The sequence below is a fragment of the Dermacentor variabilis genome, chromosome 7 (assembly GCF_050947875.1).
Source record: "Dermacentor variabilis isolate Ectoservices chromosome 7, ASM5094787v1, whole genome shotgun sequence".
NCBI classification, from domain to species: domain Eukaryota; kingdom Metazoa; phylum Arthropoda; class Arachnida; order Ixodida; family Ixodidae; genus Dermacentor; species Dermacentor variabilis.
In genome coordinates, this window is record NC_134574.1 from 171,291,654 (window position 1) to 171,305,356 (window position 13,703).

At 43.3% G+C, this 13,703-nt stretch overlaps 1 protein-coding gene across 3 annotated transcripts in view; it reads left to right on the forward strand.

Moving 5' to 3' along the window:
- Positions 1-542: 542 nt before the first annotated feature.
- Sptz (zinc finger FYVE-type containing 26 spastizin) overlaps positions 543-13,703 on the forward strand; it is a 164,787-nt gene continuing 151,626 nt past the window's right edge. For 2 of the 3 annotated variants that reach the window (XM_075700296.1, XM_075700297.1), the window contains exons 1-4: positions 543-951; positions 11,516-11,597; positions 11,685-11,771; positions 12,772-13,113. In XM_075700296.1, coding sequence (XP_075556411.1) covers positions 701-951; positions 11,516-11,597; positions 11,685-11,771; positions 12,772-13,113 — 762 coding nt within the window. In that variant the 5' untranslated portion in view covers positions 543-700. The remainder of the gene's footprint in view (positions 952-11,515; positions 11,598-11,684; positions 11,772-12,771; positions 13,114-13,703) is intronic. The other variant, XM_075700295.1, reaches the window with a different exon arrangement.

The following is a 13,703-nucleotide window of genomic DNA, read 5'->3' on the forward strand; positions in this document are numbered from 1 at the left end:
CGCTAACGGCGGACATCGACGTCGTACATGTTAATCTTTTAGTCCGCGTCTTTGTAGCGCTGTTCTTTCTTCAAATAAAGACTTAAGGCTACATGGCGCATGCAGCCAGCTAGTACTCAAAACAACGTTTTGCTTGAAATATGTGTTGTACACCGGTTTTGAGGAATAGATACTCAAAATCCGCAGCGAAATGTTTCGCTGTTTCAGTTGGGGCTGAGCTTGCGAAGTGATAGCTACCACCAGCTTCTCCGCTGTCTTCATTTGTAGCCCAGAAAGAGTTTTCAAGTAAATTAAGGCGCATTCCTAAATTAAGTTGCAGTTGAACTGCGGTCATTTGTACAGTATGGCTTCACTTTTCCCGCCATCACTGCTTTGACGTTTTAACAAGAAAGGTGTTATTTCGACGTCATATGTGTACTTACTCAAGAACTTAAACAAGCGTTAAACAGCATAACTGTAATACATCAGTGTTTACCTTTAACTGCAGTTAATTTTCACATACTGTAATATCAATTTTTGAAAAAGTACACTGTGACTGCGCTATAACAACGAAGATGGCGGCGGCGCGTTGATCAGCTGTGCAAGTGTAGCTGCGTGTATGCCCGTTTTACTTTCGTGATCCGTGTGTTGTCAAAGTCGCCGTGCCTGCCAGCGCTGCATTTCGAAACGATGACTGTTCACGCCGAGTAATACAGAAGCGATGGTGGACGAAACTGCAGCGGATACGTCTCGGCTGGCTAAATGTGGCGACGATCTCGGCTACAACGAAGAGACTCTCGGCTCCGCCGCCAATTTGTTGACAGAGTTCACGAGTCACGTGTATCTCGGTCAGTGGGAATGTGCTCGTGCCTGTGCGCTGACCGTTCTGCGGGCACCGTTCACGTCTCACGAGCAAAAATGGTTTGTGAAGGAGTACATTCGCGGAGTATCGGCGCTACCTGCAACCTTCAGGTATATTCCGGTGGTCGTTGAGTACGCCCCCTTCTTCGATGCTACACGTTATGATATGTTGTATGACGGGGCTGTGATTGGTGTTGTCTGTGAGTCCGCTGTAGTGTCTATAATCTGCGTGGCTGTCGTCGACGTCTGCCTAGTTCGGAGTGACTGTCGTTAGCGCGATCGTGTCGTAGACTTCGTGGCTAATCGGCAAGCACGTGTAGTGTCGCTTATCCGTTACCTTGTGTCAGCGATTGCCTCTGTGTTATTTTTATCTTGGCACCATTTTATAGAGGTACCGTTAGACACATTTAGCAGGTGTAGCTGTGTCGCTCTGTGGCAGAATCTTGCCGGGCGAAGTTTATACCGTCAACACAGAAGTACAAACGTTGTTAAAGAAAGGTACTGCCCCACAATTTGTTTTTTCTTGTCCGAGTCATTCGCCATTTGCGCAAATTATACTTGCGTCATGTATCCCTGGCTATATTTGTTACACTGTATATGATTTCTGTGCAACCTTCGTTTAATCACACAAGTGAGGGAACGCAGCTGAGGACCTGCTCGAATATTGCTTATATTTGGACAGCACTGTCAAAGTATTTTAATACTGCCAGGTTACCATGAAAGAGTGACTGCATGAAGTGCGGAAAAGGCAGGGATAACACGAAACACCAGCTGTCGGCACATGCTATCGGTTTACTTGTGCTCATTTGAATGACTGCATACTGCTTGTTCTGCATGTTTTGCGTTGTCTCAATCATTTACACTGTGAAAGTTGTAATTATGAAGTTAGAATTGGCTGAAATACGTTATTGCTGTAAAAATTAATTCCTCATAGCGTTCAGTATTGCTTGCAAATTTGGTGAGACAGAAAAATCTGGAAAGGTTTGGTTAACACATCCTGTGACTATATTTTACTGCAGCAAACTTTGTTTTGTTTAATAGTTAAATTCTACATGCATTTAATGTTTTGCTTGCTTTCTCCCACGAGTGCAACCAGTGGATGCTAGAGCTAAATGCTATGTGTACAAGTCATTGTGATGTTTAGTGAAGGCTATGTAAACAATCCCACTGTCATCTCTCTCAGCTACCTGCTGCCTTGGCTGTGGAGGTCTGCTGAGCCGAATGTGACAGATTTGATACCTGGCTTCACCAGTCCACATTTCGATGGGAGCAAAATGCAAAAATGTTCATGTACTTAGATTTAGGTACACATTGAAAAGCCCCAGGTGGTCAAAACTAAACCTGAGCCACCTTTTACAGTCTCATAGCGAGAGTATTCCTTTGAGTTAACTCCAGTTAATGAATCAGTCAATAGCTTTGCTCTGCTCTCCCATTCACAAAATTCAGGCACACCTTAGCCTCATCCGTTCTTCCTTCTAATGCATGTTTAGCTCACACAGTGTACTTTCCTGCTCACTGGTTATCTGGTTATTTCATTATTTGAAACAATGTTCTGAACATTAGATAACTTGAGCTGGAGGAAATTGCGCACAGGTAGTTTATGTATGAAGACTGTCAGTAGAGGTGCTAGTGGATACAATTTCTGTTTCGGTTGCCAATCTTGCACTGGCAATGCTGCAAGAACAAAAGCTTTCGCTTGTGCCTTGACAGGTAAAGAAAAATGATGCAGATCCCACACACTGTGGCAATCGATGTAAGCGACGCTTTCTGTGCTGTTTGCTTTGATTGACGATAATTAGCAGTAATGTTGGTGGCTAATGTTTAATTTCTTCAACGTTTTGTCCAACGCGAGAGTGGTGAGAGGTGTTTGCTTGAGACATTGTTCTGCATCATATTTCATAACCTCTGAGAGGGTTGAGCATTGTCATTGCTTCATATGGCACATCGCATCATGGCAGAAGTATTAAACTTGAACTGGATTGTAGGACTGTACGCGCCAAAACCACAATTGGATTATGAGGCACGCAGAGTGGCAGACTCCGGATTAATTTTGACACCGTGGTGTTCTTTAGCGTGCCCCTAAATCTAGCTGCATGAGCATTTTTTATTTCGCTCCTGTCAAAATGCGGCTGCCGCTGTCAGGATCAAATCCACCACCTCAAGCAATGCCATAGCCATAAAGCTATTGTGGTGATCACAGAAATGTTGATTTGACTTGCAACCACTTCTGTAGTGTTGCCTAGACCCTGCGGTTTTAATTAAGGCGGTTCTGCTTCTAAACACCTTGCGTAAGTTGTCTGCTAGACATATTTGCATGGTTTTATTTTTCAGAAATAGCTAAAACGCATTGTACCATACCTCTGCATTGGTTCTATCCATTCTCTACGTCCTCTATCCCATCCTCTCTTATGTTCTATCTAGCTTCCCTCTGGACTTGCGCGTTAGTAGAAAAGCAAGAGCTTGTGGAGGATCATGGATAATTACCCGCCATGGTTGTTCAGTGGCTATGGTGTTCGGCTGCTGAGCACGAGGTCGCGGGATCGAATCCTAGCCACAGCGGCCGCATTTCGATGGGAGCGAAATGCGAAAACACCCGTGCACTTAGATTTAGGTGCACATTAAAGAACCCCAGGTGGTCGAAATTTCCGGAGTCCTCCACTACGGCATGCCTCATAATCAGAAAGTGGTTTTGGCACATAAAACCCCATAATTTAATTTTTAATCACGGATAATTACAGCTGTCAAGAGGCTAATGTGGTGGCACCCAAGGAGCTCCAGAGTGCATTGTGCACATTTGATGCAGCGCAGTCCAAATGAGTTTCTCATGTCTCTTTTCTTCTCTGTCACGCTCCTTCTATGTATATACACCCTCTGAACCATCTCCCGATGCGGTGTGCCAGACAGCAGCAGCAGAAGTGGGAAAGTCGAAGGAAGAGGCAAAGAAAGCTTTGCTTTAATAGAGTGACAGTAGTAGAGTGTAGGGGAGTTTGGAAGGACAATGCCAGGGAGGGGGTGGGTTAGGGAGTGCAATTAGCTCTTAGGCATTTACAGTACAGTGCACTCTTAAAGGGAACACCTAGCTGGTAATAAAGTCGATATAACAGAACTTTATTGATATTGCTACTCTACTTTAGAGATAAAAAAAAAATGGCTGATGGGACACATTAGGCCGATATGTATGCATCAATGAATAGTCTGGCTGTAATTGGTAGCCAAATACTAAATATGTGTTCCCTATAACAATAGGATATACTGTACGTCAAGAGAGAAATGAAGCTACTGGTGGAACCTATACCTCTGGCAGTGGACATCTGGCTTTGTAACCAGGCTCCTTTTGCAAGCCTAGAAACCAGCCTTTTTAGCCACCAGCAGTACCCGTGCACTTGCTTCTGTCATGCTGACCTGGACTCGGAGGCAGAGCCCAAATTAGCCTTAGGTCTGGCAGAACAGCTCTGTTTTTGCAAATATACTGCTGATAATGATCTACAGTGTGTGCTTGCACTTTGTGATAGTCTCTGTAATGCCAATTTCTGAGCACAAGTACAGGCCATGATTACTAGGTATTTCAATAAAAGTTCATTTCACCGTAGATATTGAATTTTTCATTCAACTCAACTGTTGGGTGTATTAAACATGTATTTCATGCCCAAGTGGCATCAAGTTCCTGGGAATCAGCTGTACTGCCAGTGATAGGAACATAAGAGTCTTAAAGAGATAAAAATTTCCTCACAGCTGAGGCATGCATCTCAGAATAGCGAAGTGTGCTCTCACCGTGTGTGTTGGCAACTATGGCTACAGACTTAAACCTCGCACTATTGCGGAATGCAAAAACGCCTGTGCCCCACCACTCAAACCCAGGTGAATGCCAAGGAATACCAGGTGGTTGAAATTAATCTGGAGTTGTCCACTGCAGCGTCTCGTTGTCAAGGGGCTGTATTCTTGATCGATCAGTCACTTCCAGGGATACTTTCGCATATGCATTATGTGTTGTCTGATGTGATGCCTCGCAGGAGTGATAGGCGTTCTGCTTGCTGGCTTAGCCAGTCAGCTCCCCCGAAAATAATAAATCCATAATTCGATGCCAGATTTTGCTTTAAGGCGCTAACATTATATGAAACTGCATGTGCAGTTGTACACGCCAGGATAGCACCTGATAATGGAAAAGCTAGCAAGTATAACAATGTCTAATTTCCATTGATGCAAAAGTGTCAAATGGCCCATTGAGTGAAAAAGCCAGCGTCTGTCGTCTGTAGCAGCAAAAGGGCACCTAAAATCGCATTGCCATTGGCTGTGATGCCACGTCACGAGCAAGCTTCGATGGAGCAGAGCGGGCGCAAGGGATGCCTTCTGCTGCAATAGCGGGCCAAGTGTTGCATGAGAGGAGAGGGCATCACCGCAATGCCAAGTCACCCTTGCTCTCTCTCTTGGAAGTCAGCACGCAGTCCCCATATCTCTCTGTCTCACCCCTACTAGGCTTAGTTGCTGCACATGCCTGCTGGCCTTGGTGGCCGCTGCTGCTGCCTTGGTTTCTCTTCGCACAGGACGTCGGTGGCATGTGGTGTTGGCACTGCAGGATGCTGCTGCTTGCTGGCTTGGGCAGCACATACTACTGTGGTACATTACTTGCAATGCAAAACGTGAAGGGCCGCTCAGTAGCGTTCAATTGGACATTAATGCTTTAGCATTCACAACTCGTAAGAAGTGCTTAGGTTTCCTTGGACAGCGGCGTAGCCAGGAATTTATTCCAGGAGGGGGGTTCTCCACCAACAAATACCACTGCTCCTTGTCTTTCAAATCTCTCTCTCTCTCTCTCTCTCTCTCTACACATATATATATATATATATATATATACGCAGGAAAGAGACTACAAACTTTTTGGAAGACTTCTTTTAACGTTCTCGGCTGGTGGACCAGCCTTCGTCAGAGTACACTGTACTCTGACGAAGGCTGGTCCACCAGCCGAAAACGTTAAGTAAAAGAAGTCTTCCAAAAAGTTTTTCGTCTCTTTCCTGCGTATGTTACGTCGGGTCCTGTGTGCTGAACTTTGAAGAAAACACCTATATATATATATATATATATATATATATATATATATATATATATATATATATATATATATATATATATATATACATACATACATACACGCATTTCGATGGGGGCGAAATGCGAAAACACCCGTGTGCTTAGATTTAGGTGCACGTTAAAGAACCCCAGGTGGTCAAAATTTCCGGAGTCCTCCACTACGGCGTGCCTCATAATCAGAAAGTGGTTTTGGCACGTAAAACCCCAAATATTATTATTATATATATATATACATACACATATACCTTTTCATCGGCGAGGAGGAAAGGGTGTGCGGCAAGCCTTTCCTCCTCTCTGGCTTGTGCGATCCGGTGCGGCGGTGCTTCAAAGTATTGCTGTCACGTGCTGCGAGATGTTCTAGCTCGTACTTTGTGAAATTTACGCAATGTCTGTTCATATAAGTTCGTCAGGGAAGCCTTTCAGTGCATCGGTAACTACAGTACGCGGAAATTTCTCTTGGAGGCGCGAACATGTGGCGCGCATTGTCAGCTGCGGTGTGTATGTGTTGTGAACTATTTTGCATATGTTGGTTTTAATTCAACAAAGAGAACTGGTGTCTCTGTATTGCCAGCATAAAATAGTAAATCTGCTCACTATCTGATCGCTTGGTGTAGGAACTAAAACATAAAACATAAGTACTTAGACAGTACTTAAAAAAAGTACTGACAGTACTTAGAAAAAAAATTGTATACACTTGTTTGTTCCCAAATATTTCACGATTTGCTTGTCTATGATGTGCCATGGTTGTTGTTCATTTTATTCTGCGTTGTTTAGTGTTCTATTTGTATACCTTATCTACCTTATCTTTTGTATTTTGTTGAATATCGTTGCTTTTTCATTCTTTGTGTAGCTCGCATGTGTAATTATGTACGCAAAAGAAAGTGTTCATGCCCATCTGCTAGGCTTTCGGCTGAGAGCGGCAGTATTGTAAAATAAATAAATAAATAAAATAAGAGCGCATGCTCACGTACGGTCAAGCTAAGGCAACTAAGAAACATCTAAGCGACAGGTGCTATGAAATGTTTGTGATACACCAGCCTCGTTTTCACTCATATCAAGTCTAGTAGGCTTGAAATCAGTATATGTCTATGCTATAGCTTCTTGCATGAGGCCGATAGCGCTGCTCAACACAGCGATCACTGCGGTTGGTGAACCAGCATGATACACATATAAGCTATGTTCTTCGGCATTGCCTTTTTGCCCTGTAAAGCCATAATATCCGAGAGGGATTGCATAAAAAGAATGCGATCGCTATTTTTGAGGAAAAATTTTCGTAATATATGTGTGTATGTCATAGAAAACGGAACGAACACAACCGAAAAAAAAAAATTGGTTATCATCCTCTTTCTCGAAAAAGAAAGAGAAAACGTGCTAACGCTGCAGTATGACTTAGCACAGTCGCGCGCACAACTTTTACACATCTATAAAGGTTGTTGCCGCACGCTTGGACCAAGCGCTATACAGAACAAAGATACCTTTAATCCAGCACCTACCACTGCTTAGGACGCTCGCGCAGTTCGTAAATGGTCACTTTGCTGGACAAGTATAGTTCACACTGTAAGGTGCTAACCAAAACTATTTTATGCATAGGTGGAAACTTCATACACCAAACCAAGTAGTCATGCAATGTAATCTGCAGCTAACAGTTTGAACGCTTCTCAAAGTGTTACAGCACAGCTCCTATCGTAGCAGAACGGTACCCACGCTGTTACGATCGTCGCATAAGTTTCATTGCTCCTAAGCCGCAGCTTAGTACTAGAAGATAATACTGCAATAATGTCACATTAGTGAATGGAACTTTCAGAAATACACAATTGATCTCCGAGGCTGATTGAAGGCTCAAACATGCATGCACACATCGTGCTGCATACTCCGTCCACCTCAACGCCAGCAGAAAGTCTGGCCATACCGACTTAAACCACATCAGTACATCTCACAGAACCATTTTCCACATAGAAGACACCATGTCACACTAAGTAGACCACGCCAGTGCGAGAACAAATACCAGAAACCAGCGCCGAGCGTACACCTGCCATGCAAAACGGAGTGCTCGCCCAAGCCAGCATGCCGACTGCTCATAGAGGGCGCCACTGCGTAGCAATATGGTGGCACCCACGAAAAAAATGGTGTATATATGCAGCCTGTGCACTACGTGAAGACAAGCTCCTAGCACTCCCCGGACAAGAATGCTTTAACAATAAGGACGCATGTTTTTGCATTGCCGGAACAACACTTTGCTTGACTTCTGACAAAATGTTTTTATTGCTAAGGTGTGCAGCCACTTCGCATCAAGTTAGGCTATCATCCTTATGCTATATTTAAAAGTGATGATATTAAAAAAAGTTAAATTTGGTTTATGAATTGATGCATATATATAATGTATGTCGATGACCGAGTTGGTACATGACTTGGAAAAATGAAGAGCCCTAAAAATAGGGCCAAACAAGGACACGACAGCGCACTATCTTGTGTCTTCTTGTGTGTAGGCCAGACTTGTTTGTAAGTCGCCTATCATTCAATCGCGCTTTCGGCATTGTGGGCATGCTATATTTAGATTTAAAAATACAGAAATGAAGCTTTGTGCTAGAACTTTGATAGTATCATATGATGCAAGTTTCACTCACTTTCAGTGACCTGCTGTATGACTTGTTTGTTGAGGTGTTTGGAAGTAACTTGTGATCATGGTATTGTATTCATCGCGTGATGCATATTATTAATTGATCACACTCGGTAATGGATGAGGCAGACTGTCCGAAGCAGGGCTGCTTCTTGTTTAAAAGCCTTTGTGAAAATTGCAGCATCTGTAGTTTGCAGTAAAATTAGGGCCAGCTGGTAGCTCTGAGAGATCTGAAAGCATTGTGTCTCCTGAAACCATTCTATTCTCAGAATTGCCGAGACATTTAGTTAGGTTGGGCTCTCCGCAAGCAGCACATGTTATGACTGGTTAGGTGAGCCTCAGTTAGACAACTGGCCACAGCCTTCTAGTGTTGAGCTATCGGGCAATGACGTGACACTCTATGTCCATAATTATCCGCCAACTTCGTTCTTGACAACTTTTATGCATGTCCCTACCCCCTCTTCATTTCCATCACCCCCCTCCCCTTCTTAAAATTATTTTCCATTGGTCATTGTCACACTCTTCAACATTCATCGGGTTGTTGAATGGCCCGGCGGCCGAACATTCCTGAGTAGACCATAAATGTGATCGCTTGGCACAAACAAGGAAGGATGGAAGGGAACAAGGGGACACCTTCCTTCCTTGTTTGCACCAAATGATCATATTTATGGTCTACTCAGCAATATGAACTGTCTAGGCCAGCAATATGTACTTCTGGCCATTTACCTACCTGCCCTCCCTCCTGTTTGTTGTGGCAGTTTCTCAGCTTCCCTGGCCCAGCACCCCCATCCTTGATATATTTTGCTGTGCGCAAATCAGCATTCTGTACGTCTTTCTTCCTTAACCTGTTTCCTGCCCTGTTTTAAAGCAAAGTTTTCTTTGCCTCTTCCTTCGACTTTCCCACTGCTGTTGCTGATGTGGCTGCATTGCACGCCGCGTTGAGGTGTGGTTCAGAGCCTGTGTGTACATGACAGGAGCGGGGCAGAGAGGAAAGGAGATGCAAGATACTCATTTGACCTTTGCACTGTGTCGAAGGTGCACAATGCCCTTTGGAGCTCCCTGGGCATCGCCAAATTAGTCTCTTGACAGCTGTAATTATCCATGACTCCCTGCAAAAGCGATGCAGAAATTGCAGTGCATACCTTTCTACTAACATCCAAGTCTAGAGGGAACCTAGATAGAATAGTAGAGTGTAGGGGAGAGAGAAGGCAGATAAGGGTAGTACCGGCACAGTCTCGAAACGAGTGAATAACAGCCTTGCCACACTTTGCTCGCAGTTCCCATAAAAGGGGGGGAGTGACCGACAGCGGTTGCGGGCAAACGGGATAAGTTTAAGGTCAGTGTACACTAAAGTATGTTTGTACTATTTCTGAAAAATTATGCGTAGCCTAGCCAAGCAAGTCACAATATTTCCGGATTGCCTTTCTTCCGCACAGCGTGGTTGACGATTCGGTCAAGTACCAGAAATGACAAGCTCTTCGATGACACGAAGACCTGGTGGGGAGCGACAATGTTCCCAAGTTTTATGCATGCGTTTGTCCCATCTTAATCTGTGTGTGGAATTTTTAGCGCTGATCTTCCCTCAGCAGTTATGCTTAGCACGACCCAGAATAAGGGAAAGGTTCACTTTGAGTGGGGCTGCATTGTTCTGTGTGTGGTAGAGGGGATCGCCCCCATGACAACCCCCCCCTTCATTTCGGACCGCCACTAGCCCTTGCCTTGCTTTCACATTTAAGCTTTCCTTTTCACCCATGTCACTCTTTCGTAGCTCACCTCCTGAAACTTTCCATTCAGTGGGAAATGGGGGAAAGGGGGAGGGTTTTCGTCAGAAAATCCACAATAAGATAGAGGTGTGGCTTCGGTGGGTCCGCAGTGTTCTGTGCATGGGAGAGGGGATCACCCTCACGACTACCCTCGCTCCCCCTTCATTTTGGACCGGCCTTGCTTTCACATTCAAGCTTTCCCTTTCATCGATGTCGCTCTTTGAGAGCCCACGTCCTGAAACTTTCCGCTCCGTGGGAAAGGGAGGAAAGGGGAGGGGGCTGCTGGCAGAAAGTTTCAGGGTTGGGGGTGGGGTTCGACCCCCCTCCCCGGCTACGCCAGTGTCCTTGGATGTTATTTTTCTACATCCTCAGATGTATTATTCATTAGTAACTACAACATGACAGAAAGACAGTGGACAAGAATGAACACCTTATTAAGTCAGTTCTTCGAAATTTGTTTTTGAATATGAAATGAATACGAAAAAGCAGAAGGAAAAGCATTGAAAGGTAGATGTATCAGTGCTTTTTGTCAGCATCAATATGCAACTAGGTGGCAGGTTGTCATTTTGTTGTTTTTGGCAATAACTTTTTATATTGGAAGAAATTCTGAGCTGCCTGGGGTGTTCCCAAGTATACCATACATAAAACAGTCAGTTTTGGTCTTTTGGAGCTGAAATAATGTTACATTTCACTCTTGTAGTACATACTTTTGGAGATGCTAAATCTCACAGAAAGATTAACAAGTTTTGGCCTGTTTTGGTGCTGCCTGTTATTAATGGTGCTAAAGATGCAAGTAATAAAAATTTAGACAACTAAATTTGCTGCTCACAGAAATATTTTTGTCTGAGGGTTAAACTCAGTATATCAATCAATTGATTCATGCACTGCAAGTCTGGGCCATGAGGAAATCACTTTCTTATGTATAACCTGTTTCATATTCTTCATACAGGTGCACACATTAAAACACAGTTGAATCTAGATATATAACATATATAGATATAACGAATTATTGGATATACAGAAGTAAATACAAAAATTTTTCTCATCTATATCAGCACGTAACAAATATATGTTCATAACGAATGTCAAATATAATGAAGGTATTTTTGTGTCAGGTGCGTCTTCGTTATAACAGGGTTTGACTGTAGTCGGGTAACTGTTCTGTTATCAGGTAACTGTTGGCAACGTTGAATCTGCTTTATTTTTCCAGCACATGTGCCAATCCCCTCCTGCTATCCCCAAACCACCTCAGCTGGCTTGCTGCCAAATTCCTAGAGGATCATTGCGATGAGGTTTGTTCTTTTATGATGTTTTCCTGGCATTGACTTTGCTTTTCTTATGTTTAATACAGCAGGTGACACTCCTTCTTTTCTTCATAGCAAAGAACATCAACTTTGGCTCATGATGCGGAGTTAAGGGTCCTTCTCTGCACAATTGGTGGAGAACTTCCTGATGCCTGTAGACAGGTTTGTACAGTACCTTCACACTTGCATTGACAATGTATATTATATTTGTTTCAACAAAGCATCATGTACTCTATCTCTTTAGACCTTATACATTTAAGGGCTTTTGATTTATCATGTTAGTGCTTTATGTGGAAAGAACTTGGCAGTAAATAGATGTGATCTATAAACAAAATGGATAGGTGACACCTTGCATACTACAATATTCAGAACACTTGCCCGAGACAGAAGGTGTTCAAATTATGTCAAGAAGAATGCTTGTGGTGTTTTGTGTATGTTCTGTGCTAATCTAGCTTAGGTGTTATTTTTATGTTGTAGACATAAGTTCTATTCATATCTTTGTGGTGTTAATAATGATAAAAGAAACAAAGCACATGCATAGTCAAAGCAAATAGTAATTGCCTTTGAAAAATTTGGTATACCCATTGCAGTCGCCATCATGTACACATAGGTTTTCTGTTATATGTCTACCACATTTCTTTTCTGCCCAAGGCAAGGGATGTCAATCAATTCATTGAATAATGATGATATCAGTTGCAAAACACTTTGCCTGGTGCATAAGGTGTGCTCTAGGTTCCCGCAGTGTTTATCAGACTGGAAGAAACTTGTTTTCTAACTTTGAGATTGTTCATTATTAGAGCGAGATTGACTGAAAATAAAGCCGAAAGCCTGCTGACCATACTGTTACAGTTTAGCCCAATGCATTCAGCAAGATGTCCTTGCCCTAATTTGCATTCTGGCAAATGTATTGTGCCGGTTGGTTCTAAATTACTCAAAATGTAGCAGACATGACAAGGCAGTGCTTGTTTTTATGTACTCTTCAGTTATTGTCCTTGTCCTATGTTGTGCTGTTACATCTTTAGCATAATACTACGGTCACATAGGGTACCTTCAATTGCAATTGAGCACGATTGAGATTGATTGCAATCAAAAGTGTCCCATGTGACCAGGGTATTATGTTCCAGCCTGCTGAATTGTGCCTTGCCTCTCACATTTGTTAAAGGAGTTGTACGAGGCCTACTGTTCGACAACCCCAACGTCAGACCATGAAACAAGCAGTGTCCTCTCTTCGAACTGCCTTTTGTCACTCAAAGACCTGTTCCTCGAGGACCCCTCGAGGGCCAGTCTCTTGGCTGAACACATTTCCCAGCACCTGGGAAAAGCAAGTGTCATCACCCAGCAGCTGTGGAAGGTGCACCTGGACGCCCTACGTAGCTCTCTGGAACGGGCGCAGGAGGCTCTCTCGGCATACGAGGAAGTCCACGACAGGCAGAGGTGTCTACTTCTGAAGCTCTTAGTGACACTTCCAGATCCATTGGCAGCACACTGTGTGGGTAACCCTGAGGCAAGTGTCTTGCAGTATATAAAATTGGCCTAGTTGGTCGCACATTGCAAAAGCAATGCGCAACCAACTAAATGGACGCCAAAGAGAAATCAAAGTGGAGCTGTAGTAATAAACTGCACTTACACAACACCAAGAAAGCCACTGTTACCGTGACAAGTGGCTTTATTGTTGAGAATAGAGGCTAAAGCAAAAGATTGGCGACAACACTGCCTTTACATTTCCTTACCAGCTCGTCATGACATCATGACGTTTGCTTGGGCTTACTGAAATCTTTTATCAGTAAAGATGGACTACATTATACTATTCTAGAGGACCCTGTAATGAATTAGTTTGTGTATTATTTTAACACTCGAGGTGCTATTCTAGAGGACCTTGTAACAAATTAGTTTGTGTATTATTTTAACACCCGAGGTGCTGCCTCAGTGCCAGAAATGAACAAAGCCAGCTGCAAATTCACAAACACAAAAACCACACTATATATTAACAAACATCAAACAGTGCTAAAACAAAACCTCAATGTCAGTTCACTAAAGGGGTAACAGAATTTAAGCAGAAAGACGGAGCATGCAACGAACTTTGCATGCTTAAAT